At 41.0% G+C, this 27007-nt stretch overlaps 6 protein-coding genes and 1 non-coding gene across 10 annotated transcripts; 4 read left to right on the top strand and 3 right to left on the bottom strand.

The window, feature by feature from the left end:
• The first annotated feature begins 172 nt into the window (after positions 1-172).
• On the top strand, positions 173-4491 carry LOC135940215 (UDP-glycosyltransferase UGT5-like). The gene is made up of 6 exons (XM_065485017.1): positions 173-222; positions 1590-2038; positions 2715-2930; positions 3170-3566; positions 3681-3900; positions 4221-4491. Exons 2-6 carry the CDS (start codon positions 1595-1597, stop codon positions 4489-4491), a joined length of 1548 nt encoding a protein of 515 aa, XP_065341089.1. The 5' UTR covers positions 173-222; positions 1590-1594.
• Positions 4492-4493: 2 nt separating this feature from the next.
• Positions 4494-11223, bottom strand: Su(var)3-3 (lysine-specific histone demethylase Su(var)3-3). 3 transcript variants are annotated; one of them, XM_065485012.1, is made up of 15 exons: positions 11073-11223; positions 10893-11005; positions 10538-10838; positions 9188-9349; positions 9018-9134; positions 8603-8779; positions 8023-8180; positions 7876-7966; positions 7478-7609; positions 7192-7414; positions 6986-7138; positions 6044-6204; positions 5750-5992; positions 5177-5348; positions 4494-4767 (listed from the first exon to the last, which is right to left on the bottom strand). In XM_065485012.1, exons 1-15 carry the CDS (start codon positions 11094-11096, stop codon positions 4592-4594), a joined length of 2403 nt encoding a protein of 800 aa, XP_065341084.1. In that variant the 5' UTR covers positions 11097-11223; the 3' UTR covers positions 4494-4591. The 3 variants fall into 3 exon arrangements, with proteins under 3 accessions (XP_065341084.1, XP_065341082.1, XP_065341083.1); XM_065485010.1 differs by having other exon boundaries at positions 10538-11005; XM_065485011.1 differs by having other exon boundaries at positions 8023-8165; positions 10538-11005.
• A 374-nt stretch (positions 11224-11597) lies between these two features.
• Positions 11598-14812, top strand: LOC135940212 (leukotriene A-4 hydrolase-like). Its single transcript, XM_065485014.1, has 11 exons — positions 11598-11759; positions 11846-11961; positions 12071-12201; positions 12365-12479; positions 12570-12719; positions 12775-12924; positions 13100-13447; positions 13500-13644; positions 13697-13871; positions 14235-14579; positions 14633-14812. The coding sequence occupies exons 1-11, from the start codon at positions 11615-11617 to the stop codon at positions 14751-14753; spliced, it is 1941 nt and encodes a 646-aa protein (XP_065341086.1). The 5' UTR covers positions 11598-11614; the 3' UTR covers positions 14754-14812.
• Positions 14813-14956: 144 nt separating this feature from the next.
• LOC135940214 (leukotriene A-4 hydrolase-like) lies at positions 14957-18296 on the top strand. Its single transcript, XM_065485016.1, has 11 exons — positions 14957-15446; positions 15512-15627; positions 15722-15852; positions 15975-16089; positions 16227-16376; positions 16441-16590; positions 16785-17132; positions 17204-17348; positions 17402-17576; positions 17716-18063; positions 18122-18296. Exons 1-11 carry the CDS (start codon positions 15395-15397, stop codon positions 18240-18242), a joined length of 1851 nt encoding a protein of 616 aa, XP_065341088.1. The 5' UTR covers positions 14957-15394; the 3' UTR covers positions 18243-18296.
• Positions 18297-18447: 151 nt separating this feature from the next.
• TRNAV-AAC (transfer RNA valine (anticodon AAC)) lies at positions 18448-18520 on the bottom strand. Its single transcript has one exon. It is a non-coding gene; the product is annotated as a tRNA-Val (tRNA).
• A 136-nt stretch (positions 18521-18656) lies between these two features.
• Positions 18657-22086, top strand: Rcd5 (microspherule protein Rcd5). 2 transcript variants are annotated; one of them, XM_065482237.1, is made up of 9 exons: positions 18657-18823; positions 18889-19089; positions 19159-19310; positions 19366-19595; positions 20164-20382; positions 20615-20753; positions 20807-20930; positions 21249-21621; positions 21929-22086. In XM_065482237.1, the coding sequence occupies exons 2-9, from the start codon at positions 18890-18892 to the stop codon at positions 22040-22042; spliced, it is 1551 nt and encodes a 516-aa protein (XP_065338309.1). In that variant the 5' UTR covers positions 18657-18823; position 18889; the 3' UTR covers positions 22043-22086. The 2 variants fall into 2 exon arrangements, with proteins under 2 accessions (XP_065338309.1, XP_065338308.1); XM_065482236.1 differs by having other exon boundaries at positions 20612-20753.
• On the bottom strand, positions 22068-26991 carry LOC135938551 (uncharacterized). Its single transcript, XM_065482238.1, has 7 exons — positions 26581-26991; positions 26395-26528; positions 24799-25021; positions 24565-24734; positions 23334-23765; positions 22646-22768; positions 22068-22401 (listed from the first exon to the last, which is right to left on the bottom strand). Exons 1-7 carry the CDS (start codon positions 26647-26649, stop codon positions 22170-22172), a joined length of 1383 nt encoding a protein of 460 aa, XP_065338310.1. The 5' UTR covers positions 26650-26991; the 3' UTR covers positions 22068-22169.
• Positions 26992-27007: the final 16 nt, after the last annotated feature.

The following is a 27007-nucleotide window of genomic DNA, read 5'->3' as shown; positions in this document are numbered from 1 at the left end:
ATTGACTTATATATTGTTTCATATTTCTGTAGAGGAGCGTTTGTGATGCGATTTAGAGTTTAAATCTACGCGGACCGCATGAACCCGTTGTATCTTATGATTCAATCCCAAGAGATGATTGGGATTAAAAAATATTCTTTCACATCTTCGCAGACGCATGCGTGAACTCAGTCTGTTGAAGGTGCTTGAACCAGCTGGTGCTCAATTCCTTCAATTATATTGGTATAATATTATATCTCCAACACACTCTTGAATATAAGTAAATTGTTTAAAAATCTCGCTCTAACTAGGGGATGAATTTTGAGTTCCTTATTGCTTTCGTCTGTATTTTGTTCCATAAAAGGAGTGCACGCAGTGAGAAAAATTACTTTTTTGCTAATGAAATAATTATTTTTTTTATAAATTACTTACCTAATATGTATGTGATAAATGTTTAATTTTAATTGGAAATCGTTGAATGTTCAAACTAATTTAACGCATTCTCCGTATTCCTTCATTGATTTTTAATTAAAATCTGATCTTACGTGTGCATCAATATTTAAAATTGAATTTATTATGATATATAAACAATGATCACGAATCAACGCTTAAAGTGTAGCATGCGTAACGATTTATCTTTGCACATGCTCGTGTGGAAAAAGATAAGATTTGCTTAAAATAACCGGCAAGCGGGAACTTTTTTGTTTTTCAAAAATAATAGAATAAACAAGGTCACGCACATCTTGAAAAGTGACACTATCCTAGGCTCAACTTCAACGTTTCTGGCAATGCCTTCATCTGAGAAAAAACGTAGTTGTTAACTTGTTAAGGGCTGTGTGTTGATTATCTCCAACTCACATTACAATTACACCAAAGGATAAAATAATAAAATTAACCATGCATTCAACATAAAAAGAGAAATTTATTAAAATGTACGAAATAATCCTGACTTCTCTTTCTGCTTTTAGAAAATAATGAAATTAAAAGAAATTAATTTTTGGCTGTAAGAATAAAAAATGTTGATTTAATTTTGATGGAAACACCATTTTATACCTTTTTTTTAAATAAAAGTGGCTGTTGCAACAAATTGAAGCATTAATATCAAATATATGAGGTCGGGTTCTGGTAAAAAGAAAATGCGTGGCCTCTTTCCAGAACCGTTATGTTAATTTAATTAAATATAACATACTAGCCCGTTGGCTCGCATTATAATGGAATTTTTATGAGTGTCAAAGCAATGGGATGTCTCTATAGGTATTTGATCGTGTGTGTTTCTGGGATCTATTACTGCAGCTACCCAATGTCAGAGAGATGGCAAAAGGTGACTCGAAATGCGCACAAATAGCTCAACAGGTTTGGAGACGCCACTTGCTAGTTTTCGCACCTTTCCAGAGGCTTGAAAGGGACAAAAAAGTCTGGCGTTTCAGTAAAAAGACCTCGGTGCGGGGAGGCGAAAAAAAGCCACATTTTGGTCCCAAGCCCCTCTGCGGCCACTCGGACCTCATATTATCCGCTCGGCTCGTGGGACCCGGTGCGAGCTCAAGCCCACGGGAAGTGCTGAGCAGAAGGTTCAAAAAGGAACTAAATAAAAAAAATCATGTAATTTTCAGAGAAAATGCGTTGCATTGGAGCAGTTTTCTTGACGGTGGTGTGGATGTTGGCGTCCGGTGGCGAGGGTGGCCGCATACTCGCCGTCTTCCCCTTTCCGTCGCGAAGCCATGCCATCGTGCTGGAAGCGTTGGCCGCCGCGCTGGCCGCCCGAGGCCACGAGCTGGTGGTCGTGTCGTCCTTCCCCGACGCTGCCAAGCACAACTACACCGACGTCGACCTGATGCCAGACTTCGCCGGCTCCATCTTCACGCAGCACTCGTTCTCGCGATTCGAGATGAACGCTTTCCAGCAGGCCGTGACCGTTTGGAATAAGGGCCTCGGCATGACCGAGACCGTGGCCGGCTCCGAGGCCTTCCACCGCGTCCTCCAAGATGAGAGGGGCTTTGATTTGGTCATCGTTGAGCAGTTCCTCAATGAAGGTCTCTACGGGCTGGCACACCACTTTAAGGTTTGTCTCAAAATCATATAAATTTTTCCTGAATTTTCGAGTTAAGCATTAAGCTACAAAAATTGTTTTGAATATTAAAAATGATGAATGCAAAATATAAATTTTAAGAAACAATACATATATAAAAAATTACATTATGTAGCAGAAGTTTTTTGCGTTTAAATATTTTTATTTCATATTTAATTTTCAATTTATTTTTGTTTCCAGATGTTTTTTTAGAGGTAAATTTATCTAAAACAACATAGTTTTGATCCTGTTTATGAGCATGGGAAAATTAAACACCAGGAATATTACTCAAATGGCTAAAATGCTACATTTTTATTAAAAATGTTCAAAATTCGCTAGGGTACCAATTAATCTAAATTTTGGAAATTTTGCCTTTTATTTAAAAAAAAATTGAAACTACATTGTGTAGTCTAGAATTGAAAATCCTTCAAATGCGGTATTATTGGCAAGAAAATCGAGTGGGAAAAAAGTAAAAACAGTCCTAACACTGTTTGAAAATTGGAACAAAATATTTCACCTAAAATATCATTAATCTCAACCATAATTTTATATAATAAGTTTTTGTTTAAGTTAGAAAGGCAACCAATTGTTAACTCTACTTCAATAATAACAGTTAACTTATTTATTTGATTACTGTTTATTAGTAGATAAATTAAATCCCGTGTATCAGGCGCCGTTGGTGCTGCTCTGCTCGTTTGGCGGTTTCCACTGGCACAACTACGCGCTGGCCAACCCTACGCCGCTCTCGTACTACCCCAACCCTTTGCTCGAATACACGCACAAGATGACGTTCACCGAGAGGATGACCAACGTCGTGATGACCACCCTCTGGGACCTTGGACATTTCTACTATTACCTCCCCAGACACGACACCATTAGCAAAACGGTCTCTTTCAAATTTACCAAAATAGCGTTAAAATATTTTAATAAATTTTATAGGGGTTAGGGCTTAAATCTCCTGACGTGGAAAATTTAATTTAGCATCTTTCTATACCGTTTAGATTTTAATTGGCTAAAAATAGTAAAAACCCAACAAAATCTATCTAAAATAAATTGAAATTTTTTTATTATTTGGTAAATGTTTAGCCTTTTTTTTGAAAAAGTTTTCTTTTAAATTGTCTTCAGTTATTTGGGCCAGAGACGCCCCACGTTTTGGAGCTGGAGTCGCGTGCGGCGGTGGTGCTGGTGAACCAGCACTTCAGTCTCAACTACCCGCGGCCGCTGCTGCCGAACGTGGTCGAGGTGGGTGGCATGCACGTTTCTCGCAGTGAGGTCCGGCCGCTGCCCGACGAGCTGCGGCTTTTCCTGGACGGCGCCGAGCACGGCGTCGTCTACTTCTCCATGGGCAGCAACCTTCGCAGCGAGCAGATGGGCGAGGCCAGGGTCAAAGCGTTCGTCGACGCGTTTGCTCAGCTGAAGCAGAGGGTGCTATGGAAGTGGGAGGCCGACTCGCTGCCCGCTACCCTCACACATCCCCCCAACCTTAAATTGGCAAAGTGGTTGCCCCAGCAGCAGATCCTTGGTATGAAAGAATTAAACCATTAGGTTGGAAGAGATATGATACGGTCTGCAATTTGTAAATTGAATCGGTAGATTTTTTTTGCCACTTTGACATGATAAAAATGTCTTCTTACAGCCCATCCCAAGGTAGACGTTTTCATAACGCACGGCGGCCTGCTGAGCGCGCAGGAAGCGGCCCTGCACGGCGTCGTCCTGGTTGGCATTCCCATTTTTGGCGACCAGACGCTCAATATGAAGAAGGCACAGCACGGCGGCTTTGGTATTCTGCTCGACTTCAACAACGTCACCAAAGAGTCTGTGCTCTGGGCTCTCAACGAGGCCCTTTACAACCCAAGGTAATAAAAAAACGCCCAAAATCTTTGTAATTTTTGTAGGTAAAAAAATTTCAAAAAATATTTTAATTGTTTAACATGTAAAATATGAAAACAATCATGTCACTGTAGGTTAATTTATATTAATATATTAGTTCCTCTTGAATTGATGCTACACATGCCTAATTCACACTTTGCTTCAACTGCATGATGAGTGATAGTATGGTTAACTATAATTCAATTTAAATCCTTTCAACTCCTGACCATAAAATTTACTAAAATGACAAAAAATTAAGGCAATGCAAAAATAAAAAATAGTTTGAGATTATTAATTGTAATTCCAGATTGAAAGAAGCATCGAGAGCTAGGACAGCGCAGTACAGAGACCAGCCCGAGTCGCCTTTGGAGAGGGCTGTCTTTTGGGTCGAGTACGCCCTGAGACACAAGACCTCTGATCACCTGCGGTCGGCTGGCGCTGATCTCAACTGGCTCCAACTAGGACTGTGGGACGTCTACGCCGTTCTCCTTGCTCCACCCGTATTCCTCAGCTGGCTTTTCAGCAAAATTTGCTGCTCAAAATCTAAGAAAAAACCATCGACAAAGAAAACGCAATAAAATAATTTGACTACAATTTTTAATTGAGAGATATACACTTCCAAGGAATGGTGAAAATAAATACTAGAAATGCGTGCGAGAGAGACAAATATTCTTAAGCCTACGTCACGACCGCAGGGGAGGGGGCGGCCGCGGAGGCCGCAGGGGCGGGAACCGCACCCGGAGCTGACGTGTATGGGCAGCCAGCAAACTGGTCTGAAATCCGGCCGCCTTCGCGCAGACCGCTCAGAAAGGCTCCGTGCACCGTTGCCGGGTAATTGCGAATCGTGTGTTCGCCTGAAACACAAAAATCCTTTTGTTTTAATCATAATTATCTTAAACGGTGAGTAAATATATATATTTTTTATATAAAATCTTATAGCTTGTAGAAGGTTCCATAAGGGTCAGGGTAAACAATAATGGATATGATGACTTTCCAGTGGTTTTCCTGAAGTCCCTATTTTCACATTTTTTTGTGTTAGTAAAATTGTAAAATATACACTATTAATTTATTGGTACATAATATTAAAAAAATTCCACATACCAAAATCCTACAGAAGCGTACAAAAGGTAAATCTGAATTTCTTGCACTTCAACTCAATAAATCTTCATGACAAAAATATTTTTACAAGTGTGTCTGCAGGTGCAGCAGCATTTTACACCAAGAAGTGGGTGTTTTCATTTTTTTCTTTAGTTTTGTACTTACCAGCAAAGTACAATCTGGGCATGGGCGCCTGCTGTGATCCAGGATTCGGCGGCGGCGTTACAGGGGCGGCGAGGATGTCATAATCGTTGCCAGACGAACCAACGGCCACGAAAGAGTAAGAGCCCCTTGACCAAGGGTCGGCCCTCCACCTGGTTACAACCGTTTCTTTCGGCTGCAAATAATTCATTATAAAAATATTGAATTGATGTTGTTGTTCTAACTTAACCCGTTTGTGCGGGAGTCTATGGAATTTTGCCATAATAGATTTAGAATAGGAAAATCTTTCATAAAAAATTATTGTCGAAATATTTTTCAATTTTTCCTGCCAAATGAAAAATATATTTGTGATTAATTTAAAAAAACTACTACTGCGTTGAAGAATCATGATTTAAAAATGATTTTTCTGTCCTCAATTTTACCATAATAGGGTTCTTGCGCGGTAATAGACAAATAGCATAGTGCAAACACTGCGTAAAAAAATATCCTATTTTTGCAGCCCTGAATAAAACCTTTTAAAATACAAAAAGATGTTTTGAGGCGATGGGGAAGGAGATTGACATATTGACAGCTCACCTGTGGCACATTCGCATTGCCAAAGATGCCCTTGAGAACGGCGATGCATCGGCCGACGATGACGTCATCGCTGACGTTCTCCATGATTGCGGCTGCCTCGCCAGCTACCAGGGCAAGCAGCACAGGTGCCTTGTACAGGTTCCAGAAGAGGAAGAGCTCGCCCCTGCTGGCGGTCGTGCTGCCCACATGGCCAAATAGATTCGCGTTGTGGTCCCAGAACGCGCGTTCGAAGCACAACACCACCTGTCATCAAAAATGTGTTCAGAGCCGAAGGAGGGGAAGGGGTATACTAACCTTGTTCAGGTTGCCGAAGCCTAGGCGTTGGATAGCAGCCACCTTCCAGTCAGGCAGCGGCGGATGAAACTGGACCGTGTTCGGCAGGCCGGACGGCATCTGCTGCTGCTGTGTCGACTGCTTCAGCACGCCCAGCGGCAGCGTGCACAGCACCACGTCGGCTGTTCGGACATAATTAATACAGCTTGAAAAATTTTTATAAATCCAAGTAAACTTTTAAAACCAGGGTTCACAAATTATGCAATGCAATAAAATGCACTCCTGTTTTCTTAGCGCAAAAACTAAACAGCCCACATTTTCCAAGTTTTCTCCTATTTAAAGATCCTAAAATATCATGCCTTGAGATAAATAAGACAGAGAAAATGAAAAATTATTGGACGAATTTAAAACCAGATGGCAATGAAATTGATTTAAAAATTTATATTTCAGCAGTCATATTACGAAAAATTACGGAATCCCCATTTTTTCTGTAAAGCAGTGGGTTTTTGCGAATCCTGGCGAAGACAATAATTTGATTTGATCTTTAAAAACACGCAACCCCCGCTACAACAATGAGTTCAGCATCAGGTTTTGCGTCAATCATGTGATCAACCAAAATAAGGTTGGGAAATTCAGAAGGTTTACTATAGTATTTTTTACGTATTATTTATTTTTTTATGCTAAGTGAGAACAAATATATTATTCAGTTATACATATGACTCCAAGCCACACTGAAGACTCACTAAAACTGTTTTAAATCGCGATCGAAGCCCGAAAAAAACAATAAAACCATGAATGAAGGCATAAATTTTTCGGAACTTGATATTTTTCGACAAAAAATACATAGTTGTAATATGTTGTACTGTAGAGATTCGATTTTTCTTCATGGCTTTTTAAGCCTCAAATTAATTTGTCAATATTTTCCATGAATAATAAAAATTATTGTTTTAAAACAATTCCTACCTCTGTATGTGAATGCATTGCTTTGGTTCCTGGCATTGCTGGTGACGACCTCCACTCCAGAGCTGTTGTATCTGATCTGGCGCACGGCAGTGCTCAACTTGATGTCCAGGTTATCAGACAGCGCCACCGGCACGCATGAGTATCCGTTGCGGACTGTGAAATAACATGGTTGAATTAAAACTCTCAACTCATCAGAGTCTAAATACCAGTCAAGTGGCTGCCAGTGAATTCAAAGTCATCGTCCTGGTCCCAGTGCTTGAGGGACAGGTTGGACAGGGGTGTGGCGTTGGCGAATTCAAGGTTGGCAAAGTGCCAGTCCAGGATTTGCCTGTCCCGCGAAGACAGGTAGACGTCGCTCGGCGGCGATGCCTCCAGCTCCTGCAGCTTCTCCTCAATCTCCTTTTGCTGTTCGAGCAGCTGGTCCCACTCCTTCTCAAAAGAGAGTGAAATGTTCAAGAATCAACGAGATTGAATTCACAAATCTGCACTAACACGACACTCGTTGTTTAATTCGCGCTGTTTTGAACGCAGAACAAATTCCTGTGTGATGTCTCGGTTCTTATTTTCGCCTAGCGTCTTTTGCTGCTTTGTCAGCTCGGCAATTTTTTCCTTGGTGGTCATCATCTTAAAATAGAATTAGAGAATTTTATGTAGTAGGATAATAACAAAAGAGTTAAATCACTTCGTAGAGGGCTGTTAAATTTAGACAGAATCTTTGGGAAATAGTCGAATTTTATTAGGCTGTGATCAACTACTCGTTATAACGTTTCCTTGGGATTTATATTGGAGGAAAGTTTAATAGAAAAAATTAAGTTTTTATTAAAAAAAAACAGACTGTCTTTTCTACCTTTTTTAAAATCAGGCTTTAATTAATTTTTTGATCTGATTACCCTCTGTTGATTGGCCCGGAGCTTCTCCTGCAGTGCGATCACGGCCTTCAGGTGCGACACCTGCTTCTCCTTGACGTTTTTCTCCTGCAGCCTGATAAATAACGCAAGTTCACAGTTTATTGAAGCAAATAAATCAAAATGACTCACTTGATGACCCACTCGAGCGCCTGTCCGAGGGACACGGGCTTGCCGCCCGTGTAGTTGAAGTCGAGCTGGTGCGAGAGGTAGCTGGTGGCCTCAAGCAACCGGTTAAACTCGCGCTCGACCATTTCGTCCTTGTCCTTGGGAACCTGAACACCGCCCGCCTTCAGTCACAGAGCAGGCAACACAGCGCAGGGCAAGCAGGCAAGCAGTGACGCGCACGCACACACACACAGTTAGTTAAGGTGCAATATGACAGTGTCAGCATTGACTGGCTGGCAACGTCCCGAATGTCACCAGATTTGACAAAATGTTTCATAAAAATTCCTGGATTTATCGGAACGCTGCAAGAGTTGCCAACCAATTTAGAGATAGAAGAAAGTGGCTGCTGCTTCAGAAAGCACAACGAAAGCGGCGTGTAATTTTTCTGTTTTCGTTTCTGTACAAGTAACGTGTTGACGCCAAAATAATTCGTGGCTCATAAAATAAGTCAAGAAATATTACCACTAAATACTCCATGAAAACCTACTCGTGTTTTCGCCAAATAGTGATATTTCGTTCTGTTTGAAATAAACTTTGTTCTCACCGTGTTGCCGTTGGATTCGTATAGCGGGCATTTCTGCCTTATCTTGTGCAGCTCCATGGAAATCTGCTTAGAAAGCACGGTGACCGGGTTGCCACCTAGGCCGGTGACCACCATGGCACCCAGGTCAGCGATGTAGTTGCCCTTGCGGAAGGTGGCAATGCGGCCGCCAACACGATCCTATAAAATCACGAAAAATGGGGAGATGGTTAAATTTCTTTTGTCATGCATTGATTAAAAAAAGTAGTTTTTTCCCAATGATATTAAAAATTGGTAGAAAATTGTAAATAAATTAAAATCATGCAAATATTATTTGCATTATTGTTTAGCAACAGTATTGTTTGTGTAGACAATTTTGATCTAGACGCTAATCAATATAATAAATTAAAAATTTACAAAAATAAGTCATTAAACTTACTCTTGCTTCAAGGACAATGACCTCCATTCCAAACTGCTGCATCTGCTGTGCAGCAGCCAATCCTGCAATGCCTGCGCCGATCACAATGGCTTTGCCATACTTCTTCGTTGGCAAAGGCTGCGAGCAGAACTGAATTGTCTAATTGGGCTGAATAATGTTCAGGTACTTACCTTTATGCGTTTGAAAATGCCGAAGTTGATGAAACCATGTCTTTCAAGGAAAGAGTGAATTCTGAGGACGAACGCAGGGTCCGTGTTGTAAGGACTTTCGATTTGCCCCACTGACGAGTCAGCCACCAGCTGCTGCTTCGGATTCTGCAGCCACAATTGCAACTGCAGCAAAAAATCGTTGTTCAAATATCATCCCCAATAAAAAAATGAATAAACATAAATTCTCAAGTATTGTGTAAAAAATCAAAATAATATCTTAAGTGTTGCACTTCTGAAACTGGTATCAACTTACGAATTATTTTTTCTAAGCTTATTTGCTCACTATAAGAAATGTTTTAAATTTAATAATCAGCTTAAGACGGATTCCAATTTTATTTTAGGTAGTCATTTTTGACACAATTTGCAAGTATTTTGACCTTTCACATTTTTCCAGAAAACTGAAATTTTCGTCTTTCTTATGAACGGTCTAACTTTTTCAGAATAATGTTTTTATTAGTTGATTTGAGTAGAGCCATTAACTCAATTTTCAATTTAAAATTAGAATGATATTATTAGGTTGCTTTTTTTGTATTATTATTTTATCATGAAATAGGGCACTACTATGACGCTGAATATCGTCAGAGAAATAAATAAGTTTAGAGCAACGAGAATGAAGTCCGTTTCTATCATAAAACAAACAACCTCGAGCGTCAACATTTTAAATAATATTATGTTGGTTAGCACTCAATGTTGTGACATTGTCATTGCTGTGTTGATGCATCAACATATTAAATGTTTAAGTATATAGACCTGATTTCAGCAATGGAACCAAATATTTGACCGATTTAAACGTTATTACGACGAATTGGTCAGTTGCAAGCTGCAGTGGCTGTGGCCAAGCTGTGCCAGTTGCCGGCCAAAAATAAAGAAAAGTGACGGATTAAAAATTGGCCTCTATAGACCTCCCGTCCGTTCAGCGTTATCAAACCTAAAATATCACTTTTAAAAATTTGCCAGCCACACCAGCCGCCGGCAAAAATGCTCATATACTGGCTCAAAATTCAGCTGCAACCGGATAAGCCAGTTGTTGCCTAATAATACGTGGATGAGACCTTTAGAATTTACGCGTTTTTGGTAGTTTAAAACAGTTCTAAACGGTTTGAGTTTGGTTTAAATCTCAAATGGCTTGAAATTGCATGATTCAATTTCATTTGATGGTCCCGAAACGATTTAGCTAAAAAAATTCAACCGTCCAAATTTCACAGCACTGCTACGTCTCAAATTAGCCACCACGCCATAGTCTGATTAGTCAGAATTTAAATACAAAACAAGCGTAAGAAAAAGAAACCCAAGAAAACAAACTATACTAACAAGTCTGTTGCGGATGTGGAGGAAGGTCTTGAGCGTCTGCGGCGGACCCTGTGAAATGTCCGGGAAGCTGGTGGCCTCGGTGGACGTAAGCTTGTCAAAGGGCAAGCGGCTCTGAAAGGCGGCGCCGTCGAGGCCCTTGAGGTCGTCCAGCTCGTTCTCCGGCTGATCGGTCTGCTGCTGTTCCTCCTTGGGCTGCTGCTCGTCCTTTACCTCCAGCTTAGCTTGCTCCTGCACCCTAACCGAAGACCCGCTCGAGTTGGGGCCGTCAGCCGAATTGCTCTCCTTATTACCGCCCTTGTCGCTGCAATATCGCTCATTACGGCGCTCAGCTGCATTCTTTTCACCTTGCTGGTACCTGCTGCCGATGCCTGTCGGCAGAAGGGTTGGCTTCCGATCGCTCCGCGTCTTCTCCATCACGATCGTGGGAGAATCGCCGTCCTCGTCCTCGCCGGCGTTGTCAGTCTCCAACTGTTATTACAACAAATTCGTGGCTCTAAGACTACATACTTGTTTTTAGAAGCGACTCGGTCCTTACCCTGATCTTCTTTCTGCGGCTCATGCCTCGATTTTTTGGTTTGTTAATTTATGGGGAGAATGCGCACGGCAACAAGAGTTATGCTGTTTCCCCGTTCTCGTGTTTGTTTTCTCGCGTTTGGTCCTCACTACTTGCTTCCCTTCCCTTGGTTCAGAAAACGCCCGCAGTGCAGTAGCAGCGCATGCGCGCAATCCTTGACGTGCCGACTTATGCAATCGGCATGTCGCTTGTGCTGAACGGATTGCATACTTTGCGCTCAGCAGGCGTTGTATACACCACAGGCATTTAAAATATTTTGGGCGTAATTTGCGTAATTAAAAGTGTCACTAGTGTCACTTCAAACTTATAATTTTAAAATCAAATTATGATCAAATTTAAAAAAACAAAGTTAGTTGATATTGCTTAAAAATTTCCAAATTTCCCCACATTCCCGAATATTCTTCGCGCGTTTTTTGTGGCGCTGCATTTCGAGAACTAACATCTAAATTATACGGGGAAAAAGAGGGAGGGGTTAGCCTTTTTGCCGGCTCACCATTTAATACATGATATTATTCCTTCTTATTCTCTCTTATATTTCACCGCGCGAGTCGACGACCTGTGTTTCTGTCAGGCAGAATACATTTGACACCTGCAACATGGGAATCGATGCCCTGAGTAAAAATGACCCTTCTTCCTTCGCCAATACCGGTTAGTTGCTTAAAAAAGTCATTAATACGACTTGCATGAAAATTGGAAGAGTCAACATTAAAATATTTTTAATTTTGTTTTGACAGAGGATGTGGTTGTCCGGCACGCCCATGTATCCTGGCTGGTTGACTTCAAAAAGCAGACCCTGGCAGGTTCGGTCACCCTGACCCTAGAGAAGGTCAATGACCTTGCTGACAAAGTGGTAAGGGTTTTTTACTATTTTTACACATGACTTGTGCTGCGTTATCATTAGGCAAACACTTGAGATTGATAATAACCATTATAATTGGATTCCTCTTCTGATTAAATAGGTTCTTGACACGAAGGATCTTACTATCAAAAAGGTCTACCTGAGTGGGAACCCCTTGGACTTTGTTAAAGGACCCACAGTTGCTACATTTGGCGAAAGTTTGACTGTCAAACTTCCTGCAAGTACAGCAAAGTGAGATTTGTATGCTTAATTATGACCAGAATTTGAAAAAAAATCTTTCAACGAGTAGGCATATAGCATATTTTAAATTAATATTTTAAAAGCACTATTTTTATAATATAATATATTTGAGATTCCTGATATTCTGGAGCTTGAAAATTTTGTGTATTTCCAGGAAATTTGATTTAGTTATTGAGTATGAGACTTCTTCAAAAGCGTACGCCCTGCAGTGGCTCAGCCCTGAGCAAACCTCAGGAAAAACGCACCCCTACATGTTCAGCCAGTGTCAGGTATGGAACTATTTTGCGGTGCTTTGGTCCTATAAGTGACTCAAAATATTTTCAAGCGAAAAAAAAATAAGTTAACGCAGTATATTTTAGTCGATCCACTGCAGAACGATTTTGCCGTGCCAAGATACGCCTTTTGTCAAATTCACCTACACGGCAGAAGTGGATGCGGACGCTGACATGACTGTCCTGTTGAGTGCAGTTAGCAGTGGTGATCCTCAGGTTATTCCTGGGACCTCCCTGGTTAGTCAAATAATTAAAAATGTCTCGTAGGTAAACAAGAAATTAATATTTTCAGAGAAGGCACAAATACGAGCAAAAAGTGACCATTCCATCGTACCTTCTTGCAATTGTGGTGGCCAAACTCGCGCACAGGACCATCAGCCCGAGAATCAACGTTTGGTGCGAAGAGGAGAATGTTGATGCCGCCACCTGGGAATTTAGTCAGGTCTCAATCCTTTCTTTAAAAGAATTAAGGAAAATTTAAAAAGCAGTTAGTAATAAATACAAATAATTAAATTGTTGCACAATTCAGCCAATTTAAATCACAATCACTTGTTCTAGAAAACTAATTATTAATCAAACGTTAATATTGGACACTAAACTCGCGTGTGTTCGTTAAGGCTGAGGAGCAGTTGAGTTTTGCTGAGGAAATTTGCGGCACGTATGAATGGGGTCGCTATGACCTGCTCATTCTACCCCCAAGCTTTGGCTATGGAGGAATGGAAAATCCGTGCGTCACCTTCGTAACGCCAACTTGCGTCGTGGGAGACCGCACGCAGGCCGACGTCATTGCGCATGAGATCTCTCACTCCTGGACAGGAAATTCAGTTGGAATCAAAACGTTCGAGCACTTCTGGCTCAACGAGGGCTGGACTATGTTTGTGCAAAGAAAGATAGAGGCTAAGCTCTTCGGCGAGAAGCACAGACACTTATCTGCTATTTTGGGACTCAACGAATTGAGAAACACGGTAAGCTGAGGATTTTTTCAGATTTTTAAATGATATAGAATGTGTTCAAAAGGTGAAAGACAGCAAACACCCAGAAATCGAGACTACCTTGGTGAAAGACTTGATCGGCATCGACCCTGAGGACGTTTTCAACACTGTGCCTTACGAAAAGGGCCACACTCTCCTCTTCTACTTGGAAACTCTTCTTGGAGGAAACGGTAGATTTTAATTCTTTCTTACAATCTGTGAAGTTATTGTATTTAATTGTAGACGCGTTCGACCCATTTGTCAAGGCTTATTGCCAACACTTCAAGGGCCAACCGATCGACACTGATATGTTCAAATCCTTCCTGTATGAGTTCTTCGCGAGCAAGAAGGCTGTCTTGGACTCTGTTGACTGGCAAGCGTGGTTTTTCGGTATCGGAATGCCGCCAGTGATCCCTGAGTAAGATTTCTTCATTAATATTTGTTCTGATTTAATTTTTCCTCTTTTCATCACTGTTTTCTTAAAGTTTCAACTCTCTCCAATCAACAAACCAATCCGATTTATTTTACTTTGAACACTATTCCAAACGTGGATAAAGTATTACGTAGCAATCTATTCATCTCCACAAGGAGAGTCCGCATAGCAAATTTCATCACAAATGAATACAAATTAACCCTTTTGTATAAATATAACAATGCAACTAGAAAGGCGAATTTGGATTCAATTCAATTCAATTTGAATAATTTGAATTGAATTGAATTTTCTTTTAATGTCATGAAAGTCAACCCGTTTTTGCTACACAGACCAATTTTGGCTTAATAGGTATGACACGACCTTATCGGAGGAGTGCACCAAGCTGGCAGACAGGTGGCTAAACTGTCCTGAAGAGGAGGTGGATTCGCTGTCCTCTGGCCCAAGCTTCAAAGACCTGTCACCACTTCAGCAAAGGGAGTTCCTTGACCAGCTGGGCCTCCGCGAGCAGGTGATTTCAGTAAACAAGCTGCGCAAGCTGGACGAGTGGTACAACCTGAAAAGCGTGCGCAACACCGAGGTCAAGTTCCGCTGGCTGCGACTTTGCATCAGGGCCAAGTGGGAAGACAAGATTGGCGAGGCCATCGACTTCGCCACCATCCAGGGCAGGATGAAATTTGTCAGACCCCTCTACAGGTAAAATATTAATAGTTCTTATTTATTGTGGTGTTCTGATTTTGTGTGTTCAGGTCCATGTACGCGTGGCCAGCCGCCAGGGACAGGGCTGTGGAGGCGTTCAAGAAGCACCGAGATGAATACATGTACATCACTGCGAGACAGGTGGCACTTGACCTTCATCTAGACCCGTAAAAAATAAGTGATTTCTACGTTTTCTACTTAATAAATGCGGATGATTGGATTCAATTTAATCATAGGTTTTTTAATTGAGTAAAAGTATTTTGCACCCAGTATAAACCGGAAATAAGTTATTTCACCTCAGTGCTGTTTTTAAAAACACTATCAAGGTGTTTGTGGCATTGCGACATTATGTCAGTAGTCCATTTGGATGGTTAATATTTGCAGTTTTTTATTACACAGCTATAAAACTCCACAAAAGGGGTGAAATTTTTTTCTTCTGATTGACATATATTATGAAATTTATTAATAAACGCTATCTATAAAATAAAGGGATTTGACGACGTAGAGCCACTTTTAAGGAGAAAATGCAGAAATCGACATAGTGTTATTTCATTAATAGTGCGCTCGTGAATTTCCCAAATTAATCACAATTTTTAATTTGACCTAATTTCCATGCTGGGGAATGAAAATATTTATTTTTCCAATGCAAGGCATGTGTGATTTTTGATAGCGAAAACTGCAAATTTGGAGCAGTGTTGATTATATCGATGTTGATAACTGCTGCATCAACACATATAAAAGTACCTCGCCCTCTTTGCTTTTCACCATTCAAGTCGACGAGTTAGAAGGAATACGTATTCCAAACCTGCAAAATGGGCATCGACGCGCTCAGCAAAAACGATCCTTCATCTTTTGCCAATACTGGTCAGTCGCAAAAAAATTATTTCTCGATTAAAGTCTAAAATTTTTAATATCTTCGCTTCTGACAGAGGATGTAGTTGTCCGACATGCTCATATTGCCTGGCTGGTCGACTTCAAGAAGCAGACCCTCGCTGGCTCGGTCACCCTGACCCTGGAGAAGGTCAACGAGCTCGCAGACAAAGTGGTCAGTTCATGTGGGTTTTCTCACGCAATCGCATGCAGTGAATCTCGTCGCCTTATCAATGTTTAAACATGACTGATAAAAATTTAATACACAGGTGCTCGACACAAAGGATCTTAATGTAAAAAAGGCTTCTCTGAACGGGAACCGCGTGGACTTCTTCAAAGGACCCTCGGTTGCCACATTTGGTGAAAACTTGACGATCAAACTCCCTCCTAACACTCCAAAGTAAAGCATCACTTACACAAAATCTTATATAGAAGTGAAATTTAAAAATAAATTTTGCAGAGTAGTATATATAAACCGATTTACATTTCATTCGTGTTTAAAAAGTTTACTATTCATTTCAGGATATTTGATTTGGTCATTGATTATGAGACTTCTTCCAACGCGAGCGCTTTGCAGTGGCTCAGGCCTGAGCAGACCGCCGGCAAAACGCACCCCTACTTGTTTAGTCAGTGCTCGGTATGATCTTTAAAAGACAAAATACACAAAATACTCAAATTATATTTTGTCCGCAGCAAAACTGAAACCCTGCAGTGCTAATTTTAATTTTAAATGTTTTGTGTGTCTCATATTATATTACTCTTTTCCCTTTGCAGTCAATCCACTGCAGGACAATTTTGCCCTGTCAGGACACACCATTCGTCAAATTCACGTATTCCGCTGAGGTGGATGCAGACGCTGACATGACCGTCCTGCTAAGTGCGATCAGCAGCGGTACTCCTCAGGTCTTACCCGGTACTTCCCTGGTGAGTTCAATAAACTAAATATCCTGTTTCAATTATTGGAGAAATTAAAATAAAATTTTTGCAGAAGCGGCACAGGTACCAGCAAAAAGTGACCATTCCATCGTACTTGCTTGCAATTGTAGTTGCCAAACTGGCGCACAGGACCATCAGCCCGAGAGTTAACGTCTGGTGCGAAGAGGAGAACGTCGATGCCGCCACCTGGGAATTTAATCAGGTTAAAAACTTTCCTTTATAATTATTTTTAAGAAAATAAAATTTGCAGAAAATTATTGATGAAAATCTAAATTATATTAACAAATCCAAAATTTATAAATCGTTTTACCAATGTTTCTTAATTGGGCTCTATCCAAAAGTTTGGAAGAAAATGTTTAAATTAATTAAGAAAAATATTAATTTTTTTTTATGTAGGCTGAGGAGCAGCTCAAGCTGGCAGAAGAATTCTGCGGCGAGTACGAGTGGGGCCGCTACGACCTGCTGATTTTACCCCCAAGCTTTGGCTATGGAGGAATGGAGCACCCTTGCATCACCTTTGTCACGCCGACCTGTGTCGTAGGCGACCGCTCGCAAGCTGATGTCATTGCGCATGAGATCTCGCACTCCTGGACCGGAAATTCCGTAGGAATCAAAACGTTCGAGCACTTCTGGCTCAACGAAGGCTGGACTATGTTTGTGCAGAGGAAGATTGAGGCCAAGCTTTTCGGCGAGAAGCACAGACACTTCTCTGCTATTTTGGGACTCAACGAATTGAGGAACACGGTATGCTGACGATTTTGGCTGATTTTTAAATGATATTAAATAATAAATCGAATGTGTTCCCGGGATCAAAGGTGAAAGACAGCAAATATCCAGAAATCGAGACGACCCTGGTGAAAAACCTGACGGGAATTGACTTTGAGGACATTTACAATAACGTGCCTTATGAGAAGGGCCACACTCTTCTTTTCTATTTGGAAACCCTTTTAGGAGGAAACGGTAAATTTTACTTTATCAAAATTTACAAAGATTTATATATTTTCAACTTGAAGACGTGTTCGGCCCATTCATCAAGGCTTACTGTCAACACTTCAAGGGCCATCCGATCGACACTGATATGTTCAAATCCTTCTTGTACAAGTTCTTTGCCAGCAAAAAGGCTGTCTTGGACTCTGTTGATTGGCAAACATGGTTCTACGGAACTGGAATGCCACCAGTCATCCCTCAGTAAGACTCAACCTTTTTATAATAAACTGACAGTAGCATTAATATTATGGCATCCTATCTTTTACAATTAGCATACTTTCCGTTTTTTTTCCTATGATAGCACACTGCTAAAAGTATAGACGACCTCTTGGATTTTCAGGTATGACATGACCTTATCGGAGGAGTGCACTAAGCTGGCAGATAGGTGGCTAAAATGCCCTGAAAAGGAGGTGGATTCATTGTCCTCTGGCCCAAGCTTCAAGGACCTGTCACCACTTCAGCAAAGGGAGTTTCTTGACCAACTAGAACTCAGCGAGCATCAGATAATTTCGGTGACGAAGCTGCGAAAGATGGACGAGTGGTACAACATGAAGAGTATGCGTAACACCGAGTCCAAGTACCGCTGGCTGCGACTTTGCATCAGGGCCAAGTGGGAAGACAAGATCGGCGAGGTCATCGACTTCGCCACCATCCAGGGCAGGATGAAATTCGTCAGACCCCTCTTCAGGTAAAATATATAATGAATAGTTCTTATTTATCGTGGTGTGCTGATTTTGTGTGTTCAGGTCCATGTACGCGTGGCCGGCCGCCAGGGACAGGGCTGTGGAGGCGTTCAAGAAGCACCGACACGAGTACATGTACCTTACTGCTAGACAAGTGGCACTCGACCTTCAACTTGACTCATAAAAATGTGATTCCTAATATACATTTGCTGCTCAATAAATCTGTGGCTGTTAGTTATTTGAGGGTTTTATTTTAACACATTGCAAACAAATTAACCCGTTTTTTAAATGTGTTCAAATTAAAGTGGTCTATGTCCTATTTTAATTGAATATAAAATTTTAAATTATTCTAATAGCTTTAAATTAAAAAAGAACAATAGGAGCAAAAATGTTTCCGCCCGGGATCGAACCGGGGACCTTCCGCGTGTTAGGCGGATGTGATAACCACTACACCACGGAAACATGATGCTAAATATTACGTGAGCTAACGTTAGTTATACTCAGACTTTGCCTTCTGACAAACTGATTCATGCTATGTATGCCCTCTGTGGGACATACAAGAAACAAGAGGTTTTGTTTGTTTTCAAGTTAAGGTCGCCTCCTGGCCGAGACGGCCGACGACTCACAATAATCTCTGATTTTGGCTGCTACTAGCCTCGACCTTCGACGCATCAACTTTAATTTTTTTTTAAGAAGTACACACAGTTGTTAACGTTAAACCTACGAGATTTCTCGACAGCAATCGGCAGACGTGCTCGGCAAGAGGTAAACATAGTTTTTCACTTACGAGACGGAGTACATAATGTAACTTTTCGCACCTCTTTCTGCAGCATGGACAAGGAGGCTGAGGCGAGTGCCGCTAAGGTCGAAGAACAAAATGTGCTGATGGAAACGGAGGCGAGCATTCCGGCAGGTTTGGTCGCCTCACCGCAAAGTCCGCAAACTGTCCGGCCGCCGCCGACCAAAGCCAGAACGCCAGCAGCAGTCACGCCTTTAGCCGCCAAAAGTGCGGATTCCAATCAAAGAAGGAGGTAAATTAGAAAATAAAAAAAAAAAATGTCCCCATCATAATATTGATTTTGTATTTTTTGCACCGATAGCTCACGCTCGATACGAAGAAGACGCTTTGACGACGAAATAGTCGAGTCAAGTTTGGGCCGCAGCTCCTTTACGACCCCCCTGGCGGCCAAAGCAGGGTCCAAGACGCCCTTCAGCAGTCCCCACTCGACGACGCCCGCGAATGTCTCCTCCAGTAAGGCTCGCATTGTCCACAACCACGTCCAAACTCAAACAAGTGCCCATTTCAGGTTCTCCGACAGCAACGCAGGTGCCCGCGAGTGCTCTCGGCAGCTCTGTCAGCTCACCGGTGACGCCGATTTTACCGCATACGCCGGCCCTTGTTGGAGGGTCCGAACGGAAGAGGCCTTCCAAGGGCGGCAGCCACAAGAAGCGGGCCAAATTAAAACAGTCGGCTAACAAGGACCTTGGCCGCTGGAAGCCATCAGACGACTTGGCCCTCATCATTGGAGTCATGCAGGTATCTGGACCCTTTCATTTTTATTTACAGGATGGCATGTAAGGACACACCATTTTTACATTTTAGAAGCTAATTATTATTTGAACAAAACCTCAAATTTTTTCAAATACATAATTGGGAATAAATCGAATAAATGAAAACAGACTTCATCCTTGTTGTTCTATTCCAATTCGTCGTTTTAATCCTCGACTATTGTTTCGACGTCAATCAGTACGTCCTATTCATGAGGCAGTTGAGGCTAGCTCCAAAGACCTCAAGTGGTCGCCTATTTTTCAAATAACTTACAGCGACGCAATTTTCCTTTCGTATCAGATATTGTTTGAATCTTTTTGATTTTTTGTTTATTCTTTTATATAAAACGGTGTATTTTCAATTCTAAGACGGTAAAAGAAGCAGAAATTATTTAATTAACAGACAACAGACTTTAGCTGGTTTCAGCAGCGCAAAATGGTTTAAATGGCATTAAATTCTCTAAAATATACGTACAAAAAATTGCGAAAAAATAGTCAACTACCTACATTTCACAGCCTCATTTCCAATCACAATTAATTTAATAATTTTATCGCAGACAAGTGACTTGAAGGTGGTGCACACTGGTGTCAAGTTCAGCTGTCGCTTCACCTTCGCCGAAGTGCAGGGCCGCTTCTGGGCCCTGATGTACGACCCAGCGGTCAACAGGGTGGCAATGGCGGCCATGAGGAATTTGCACCCAGAGATGATTGCTGCTGTCAAATACAAGGCTCTTTTCAGCTCGGCGGAAGAGATCCTGCTCGCACGCATTCCCGCGGTGAGAAAAATAGTGCTTTTTTAATACCCTTTTGTAGTTTTAATAGATGAAATTTTGGGATGGTTTAGTCACATTATCATGACTGTAGATCTTAAATTTATTATTTAAAAATGTTTAACATTCAATCTTATTTTTTTAAATTCCCTTCTTTAAAATTGGAAATCCCCTCTGGTTTTAAGAGAACCAGCCAATCAGGCTTTTTATTTTATAAGCAAATCATTACTTACAGCAGAATTCTCAGCCAACCCAGGAGGTGTTCCAGAAGCTGCTGGATGAGAACGCGAGCGTCTTTTACGAGAGTCGCACCGCCAAGAAGCTATACAACCATTGGCTGCTGATGCGCCAGTACCACCTTCTACCTGATCAAACAAGTAGGGTGTATATTTCTTAGTTTATTTTTAATATAAATTTCCGACGTTTTCAGACCAAGGTTCGCAGCGGCCAGACCAAACTTACAGTCTCTCTGAGACAGAAGAGCTAATGCGTGACAACGACCTCACTGACCCCAAAGATGAGGCGCTCTGCCACGAAATGAGCCTAGCAGACAGGTAAAAATAAGAACTCTAAAAAAAATTCTGGAATTCCAAATTATTTATTTTTTATCAACCGAAAAAAGAAATAAATACTGACAGCAGAGGATGGACAGCTATTTCCTTGAAAATATGGCCCATTCTCTTATTATTCAGACCAAATTTGCTTTTCATTTATTGTTAGCTCATTTTGAGAACCATAACGGAATATGTCTTTTTCAGGAGATCGAGTTTTCAGGAAATTCTGAAAACTGTGTTCTTTCGACACATACATAATTTCCCGTCACAGTTTCACTTACAATTTGAACGTTTAAACTCTAAATTGTGAATTTCCAGGGCGCTGCAGCGGCAGGTGAACCGGCTGGAGGCAGAAACGAAGCAGTGGTCAGTGGCTGTGGAGCACGTGACGGGCATCGGCCCGGTCGAGTTCGACAACCAGACGCTAGCAGTGCTGCGCGGCCGCTTTGTGCGCTACCTTATGCGCAGCCGCGAGATCACACTGGGCCGCATGTCCAAGGACCTGAGCGTTGACGTCGACCTGGCCCTTGAGGGCCCCGCCTACAAGGTTTCGCGCCGTCAGGGCACCATCAGGCTCAGGAACAATGGTGACTTCTTCCTTGTGTGCGAGGGAAAACGCGCCATCATGGTCGACGGCAAGCCGCTGCTCACCGCCAAAAAGACGCGCCTCAACAACAACTCAGTTATTGAGGTAAGTCTCAGTTTTTTTTTAAGTACTTTCTAAGGCAAAATATTTGGTTTTGAAGGTTTCACGGTTGATTTACAAGGATAGCGCACCTTTTGATCGAAAATTTGCTGTGTCTTTTTGCTACCATTCGTTAGTAATAAATTTTAGCTAATAAAAGATGCCAATACGCGAAAGGAATAGTTCCCGATTATTTAGGGTTGCTAGATCGATGCCTCCGTAACAAAAATGTCAATTAAATATCAAATTTCAGCTAAAGTTTCTTGAAAAGAATTCAGATTTAAATAAAGAATTTACACTTTAAAATATGCAGATTTCTACCCTGAGGTTCACGTTTCTGGTGAACCAGGAACTGATCGCCGTGATTAGGCAAGAGGCGGCGAAAATGAATCTGCAGCCCATGGCCAGCACTCCGCAGCGAGTCTAAATATTTGTAATTAAAACTATTAAAGTAAGCATTTTTCTAACTGATCAAGCATTTTTAATGATCAATACAAAAAAATATCGAGGGTCAATGCAGCACCTAGCAATGACCATAACATCAGCACAACAATCTAGTCGCTAGTGTATTGGATGCTCTTGAAGACAGTGTACTTCTCACTTTTAGAGGACACAGTGAGGCCGCTGACGATCTCTTTGCCGATTGCCTCTTTATTCAGGAAATCATTGACTTTCTGGATTTCGATGTGGCGCATCTTCCAATCGGCGCGGCTGGTCACCTTCAAAGTCAATTTGGCCGACTTGGACACCGGAATGTCCGTGGGGAACACACCCAACCGGTTGAATCTGGAAAAATAACACAATATTAAAATTTCTCTTTGAATGGAATATGATTTCATATCTTAGCATAATTATTGAGTTTCGTGTAATCTTTTTTGGTTGATTATAATTCCTACATGTTAAATATGTATTGTTAAACCGAAAATTAAATTTGAATTAACGTCCAAACGTATCTCAAGTCGCTCTTTCCCTCTTAAAAACAACCTAATATTATGTTATTTTATGAAACAAAAAATAATCAGAAACTTACTCAAACTTTTCGTCCGACTTATATTCATTGGTAGCTAGGAGTTTCTCACCTTCCCAGACCTTGTACGTCAACGTGAAATTCCCAGACATGATCAGAATCCTCTCTTTCTGCCTGATTTCTAAGCTGAAAACACCAGGTGTTAGCGGACGCCAAACTTAAAGGACAATTGGGTGTCAAAAATACATTGTTCATCATCAACTAAAAATTATAATAAAAATCATTGCCGTTGAATTTTTGGAATTGGCCGCCACGTTTAGCCCTTAAGAGCTAGACAGAGAGATCGGCAATATTGTGACGTTGTCGGTGTCATGACCGCTGATGTAAAGAACTCAGGACACACCCGATTTTTGTTCCTTTGTCGAATGTTTGGTTCAAACAAGGATGGGCAAGAAAAGAAAACCAAACAATCGATCACTTAAAAAATCGACACCCTGAGTAAAGGTAAGAGATGTGACGACCTGTTAAAGAGACCTCGAGAGCGGAGAAGTTAAAGCGCGCAGCAATCAAAAAATCTCTTTCAATCCAATGTCACTTCTGAGTGTCTTCGAGAGGGTGGTCGTCGTATCTCCTACTATTATTCCCCTTACCTGACCGAGTAGTTAATACTTAAGACGTTACATGTTTCACATAAACATAAAATCATATTTTTTTGATACAATTATACCCTGTAAACCAGCCTTTTTAATACCTTTTGACAACGTCGGGGCAGAAAAAGTCGTCGGGGAGCAAGTGCACTGGAGTGAACATGACGATGCGCCTGATTCGGATGTTCCTGAGCGCCACAAACGAAAGCTCGAACTCGGACGTTGAATGTTTGATCGTGGAGAATAAGCCGTTGCGGAAGACGCCAGTCAGATCGAGTATCTCCTCGTCAGGCACGATTTCCATGGTCTGGAAATCTCCACGGTAGCGCACCTGCCTTTCCGAGCACAGTTGGTTCGGTTCGATGCTACCTGCATTCACCAGATCTTCGATATTCAAGAAATACTCTTTTTCGAGTATGAGGTGAACCAGAATAAGCTTTTCATCGAGGGTCAGCAAATGTTCAATCTCGCCCAGCTCGGCTACCGTTAGGGTCAGCAGGCGGAGGTGAGGAAGGAAGTATTTACGGAATGTAACGCTGAAAGCACATTAAATAAAATCCATAAATACCCGCCACGACATTATAAATTAAATAGGATTTTATGGTAAATTTTGAATAGGTATGAGTTAGGGGTTGGTAGGGAAGGTGTTTTAAACCGTTTTCTAAGGTTATTTCAAACATTCAAGGCAAGCAAGCTATGGTGCAAAAGCATTTCTTTAAGTCGAGTTGGTAAAATGGTGTGTGGGTTACCCCCCTTAAAACCTATATTAATCGTCAGATGGGGCATCAAGACGATCGAGTCAATCAGTTTACAGATTTTGTATTTCTGACCGGAGCAGAAGCCGAGATCTCGCGTTAACTTGATATATCGATTTTCGACCAGAATCTGGCTTTTGAACTTTGACCTGGAATATCTAAAAAAACGTATATCACCGCATCGCAAAATTTCAGGATGGATTATTGATTTTAAAATTATTATATGATAAAAATGCCTTTTTATGGAAATTTGATGTTCAAACTCGAAATTGAAAATTGGTTTCCTTATAAAATATTTTCTCCACAAAAATTGTTCGGCATAAAATTTTTCCTATGGCGTTTATTCCATTTTTTTTTTCAAAAACAAATAAAGTGATTTTCAAAAAATCATAAAATCCGGGAATGTGTGCTCTATATTTGTTGTTCGTAAATTAAGCTGCGTGTGTCTAAAAAACAAGTGGTGGTGATATGACGGTAAAAATATAGACAGTTTCATTTAAAATATTGCTGAGACTACCTGCACATATTTAACATTAGAGATTAATAGCAAAAAACGAAAATAAATTTAAAATTTCCTTACTTATCAACTTCGCGTTTCAACTGGCGATTATAGGCAAGGCAAGCTCGGACCAGCAGCATCTCCGAATCGACTCTCAAGCCCTCCAGCTTCAGGAAGTGGGAGATGACATTTGGCTCGAGTTGCAAGAATTCTGGACTTTTCAGCAATTCTTCTGCATTCGTGCACAGCGTCTAAAACAAAAATTTATCAAAAAGCTGTATAAACACATGCGAGTTTACAGTTAACAAAGCGAACCTTTTTGCACGCGGAGGCGATGGCTTCGACATTGATGTTTTCGCTGATGATTTTCCAGACGTTGCCCTTGTTGATCAAATGGCTCGATGAGAGCAAATCAGCGCTTGCCGCTTTCAGCCTGGACATGCTGTCCCTCTTGTTCTTGTCGGACTCGACGGCCAGGTAAATCCACTTCGCCACTTGCTCAATCTCCTGGTTGGTGATGGAGTCCGTTTCTAAATAACTGGTGGAAAAAAGACAATGTGAAGGAAAGATTCTCTCTGAATATTATTTTCTTGCTTGATTAGATTTTTAATTTCATTTGATATCCGCTGAACCAAAAATATTCCAGCCATTTAATTTATGTTGAAACGTCAAAATAGGATTTTATTTAAAAAATGCGTTTCAATGGCGGTGGTCTCGATCAATTTTTTAACGTCTGCTGAGCACTTCTCGGTATGAGCTTACCGGGTCCCACAGGTCCCAGCAATAATACCTACGACCGGATAACATGGAAAGGTGGACGCAGAAGAGCTTGGGCCCAATGTGTGGCCATCTTTTCTCCTCCCCGCATGCAACGAGGTCTTTTATTGGCACGCCAGACATTTGTCCCTAAAGCCTTATTTAGGAAAGGTGTGAAAACCAGCATAATTGGAGTCTCGCAGCCTGTTTAGCTATTTGAGCAATTCGAGTAAACTCAGCTAACCACCTTTTGCCATCTCTGCCCGAACTGCTCAAAAATCTCCCACTGCTTTTGACACTCCTGAGAATGCCTTAACAATGTGAGTATACATAAATTAAAGATAAATCATGCAAAGGCAGGATTTAATCTGCAATCGCAGTGGAAGGGCCTGGAAATCATGCTCACACATTCGTGGTATCTGCATTTTGGCGGCTTTTAACACACAGGGGCTATCGCTAATAGTGACGGGTGTTTCTCAAAATAAAGTCAACATTCAGGATCTCGTGTTGGAAAAAATGGCTTAATCATTTCAGAGCTCGTAATCAATAATGTATATGCACCAAGAACTTGAGCGTATTCAAGAAAGGATTTTCTGTTCCTGTCCTGGCCTGTTTCTGTTTGAAAATAATTTAATTTTCTTGTCCTGTTCCGTCAACAATATTCCTGTCTTTTTCCTGATTTTATTTCAATTTTTTTTTAATTTCTATACATCTTACAAAATGGTCTTAGCAATTTAACAATAGTAACTGCTTCTAGGGCTATGATGTTATGATTTTAAAATAATAAAACTATTGATGAAAATTTTGGACGTGAACACTTTAGGCTAAACATTTGAGGCCCATTAAAGACAAAAAAGTCGTAAAACAGTATTAATTTAAAAAGCAATTTTATCTGTCTTCAAAAATGTTTTTCTGATATTAATGAGGTCAGTATAGAGACCAAGATTGTAATTGCTTTGCAACAAAATTTCTTTCTTGTCCTGTTCCTGAAAAATATTTTCTTGTCCTGCGGGAATTCAAGGGAAAAGCAGGAATTCCTTTTTCCTTTTCCTGTCGTAAAACTCGCTCTACCAAGAACCCCCGAGAAATTTTTCGGGAGGAGGAATCTGCCTAGGAAGGAAGCAAAATTTTCCCACAGAACGCAATATTACTCACTCAAAAATGACGTCGAAAATGCAAGGGCTCACGTTCTTGACTTTAATCGGCTTCTTTGGACATTCTCTTAGCAGATGAGTCTCGCTATACTCGCGTTTTCCCTTCGGCAGTTTCTCTTTTTTCACTTTCCGTTCCTTAGAATTTAAGAATTGTTTAATAAAACCAGTAAAATGCAAAATCGGGTACCTTCAAGATTGTGCCATCGTCAGCAGGGTCCAAAAGCTGAATAGTCATCTCATTCTCTTCGAACGTCATCTCGCAATGGTTTTTAACTGAACAACTCTATTGAAGCACTTCACGTTTGGAATTGGCTAGAAATTGTCGCTGCAAGATAGAAACCAAGCATGCGAGCTATTCAAGCAATTAGTCAAATTTTTTCTACAAATTCTTTCTCTTCTTGTCGCCTTGCACCTTGCAAGCAGTGGGATGCTGTGCCGCCAAGTGGTCTTTATATACGGGTTGCATAAATCTTTTTCGAAGAATTGAGTTGGTCGAGAGCACCATTTTAATTTTAACTTTCGTATTAAGTGCGACTGTATATTAATTTGAAATATTCCCGAATTTTGAAATTACGAAGCACAAAATCTATCTCACATTTTTGTTCACATGACTC

Source organism: Cloeon dipterum, chromosome 3 (assembly GCF_949628265.1).
Source record: "Cloeon dipterum chromosome 3, ieCloDipt1.1, whole genome shotgun sequence".
Classification (NCBI taxonomy): Eukaryota; Metazoa; Arthropoda; class Insecta; order Ephemeroptera; family Baetidae; genus Cloeon; species Cloeon dipterum.
This window is presented reverse-complemented; position numbering and strand designations above follow the sequence as displayed.

What these genes read in the sequence shown, in the direction of transcription:
- LOC135940214 (XM_065485016.1), top strand. Translation starts at nt 15,395, where the DNA reads ATGGGCATCGACGCGCTCAGCAAAAACGATCCTTCATCTTTTGCCAAT. An exon ending in ACGAGCTCGCAGACAAAGTG is followed by an intron (nt 15,628 to 15,721) that starts GTCAGTTCATGT and finishes TTTAATACACAG; the next exon opens with GTGCTCGACACAAAGGATCT. An exon ending in ACTTGTTTAGTCAGTGCTCG is followed by an intron (nt 16,090 to 16,226) that starts GTATGATCTTTA and finishes TTCCCTTTGCAG; the next exon opens with TCAATCCACTGCAGGACAAT.
- LOC135938551 (XM_065482238.1), bottom strand. Translation starts at nt 26,649, where the DNA reads ATGACGTTCGAAGAGAATGAGATGACTATTCAGCTTTTGGACCCTGCT. An exon ending in TCGCCTCCGCGTGCAAAAAG is followed by an intron (nt 24,735 to 24,798) that starts GTTCGCTTTGTT and finishes TTTTTGTTTTAG; the next exon opens with ACGCTGTGCACGAATGCAGA. An exon ending in AAGTCGGACGAAAAGTTTGA is followed by an intron (nt 22,402 to 22,645) that starts GTAAGTTTCTGA and finishes TTATTTTTCCAG; the next exon opens with ATTCAACCGGTTGGGTGTGT.
- LOC135940215 (XM_065485017.1), top strand. Translation starts at nt 1,595, where the DNA reads ATGCGTTGCATTGGAGCAGTTTTCTTGACGGTGGTGTGGATGTTGGCG. An exon ending in GCCCCAGCAGCAGATCCTTG is followed by an intron (nt 3,567 to 3,680) that starts GTATGAAAGAAT and finishes GTCTTCTTACAG; the next exon opens with CCCATCCCAAGGTAGACGTT. An exon ending in GAGGCCCTTTACAACCCAAG is followed by an intron (nt 3,901 to 4,220) that starts GTAATAAAAAAA and finishes TTGTAATTCCAG; the next exon opens with ATTGAAAGAAGCATCGAGAG.
- Rcd5 (XM_065482236.1), top strand. Translation starts at nt 18,890, where the DNA reads ATGGACAAGGAGGCTGAGGCGAGTGCCGCTAAGGTCGAAGAACAAAAT. An exon ending in CCTTCTACCTGATCAAACAA is followed by an intron (nt 20,754 to 20,806) that starts GTAGGGTGTATA and finishes CGACGTTTTCAG; the next exon opens with ACCAAGGTTCGCAGCGGCCA. An exon ending in GAAATGAGCCTAGCAGACAG is followed by an intron (nt 20,931 to 21,248) that starts GTAAAAATAAGA and finishes GTGAATTTCCAG; the next exon opens with GGCGCTGCAGCGGCAGGTGA.
- LOC135940212 (XM_065485014.1), top strand. Translation starts at nt 11,615, where the DNA reads ATGATATTATTCCTTCTTATTCTCTCTTATATTTCACCGCGCGAGTCG. An exon ending in TTCTTCCTTCGCCAATACCG is followed by an intron (nt 11,760 to 11,845) that starts GTTAGTTGCTTA and finishes TTGTTTTGACAG; the next exon opens with AGGATGTGGTTGTCCGGCAC. An exon ending in TTATTCCTGGGACCTCCCTG is followed by an intron (nt 12,720 to 12,774) that starts GTTAGTCAAATA and finishes TAATATTTTCAG; the next exon opens with AGAAGGCACAAATACGAGCA.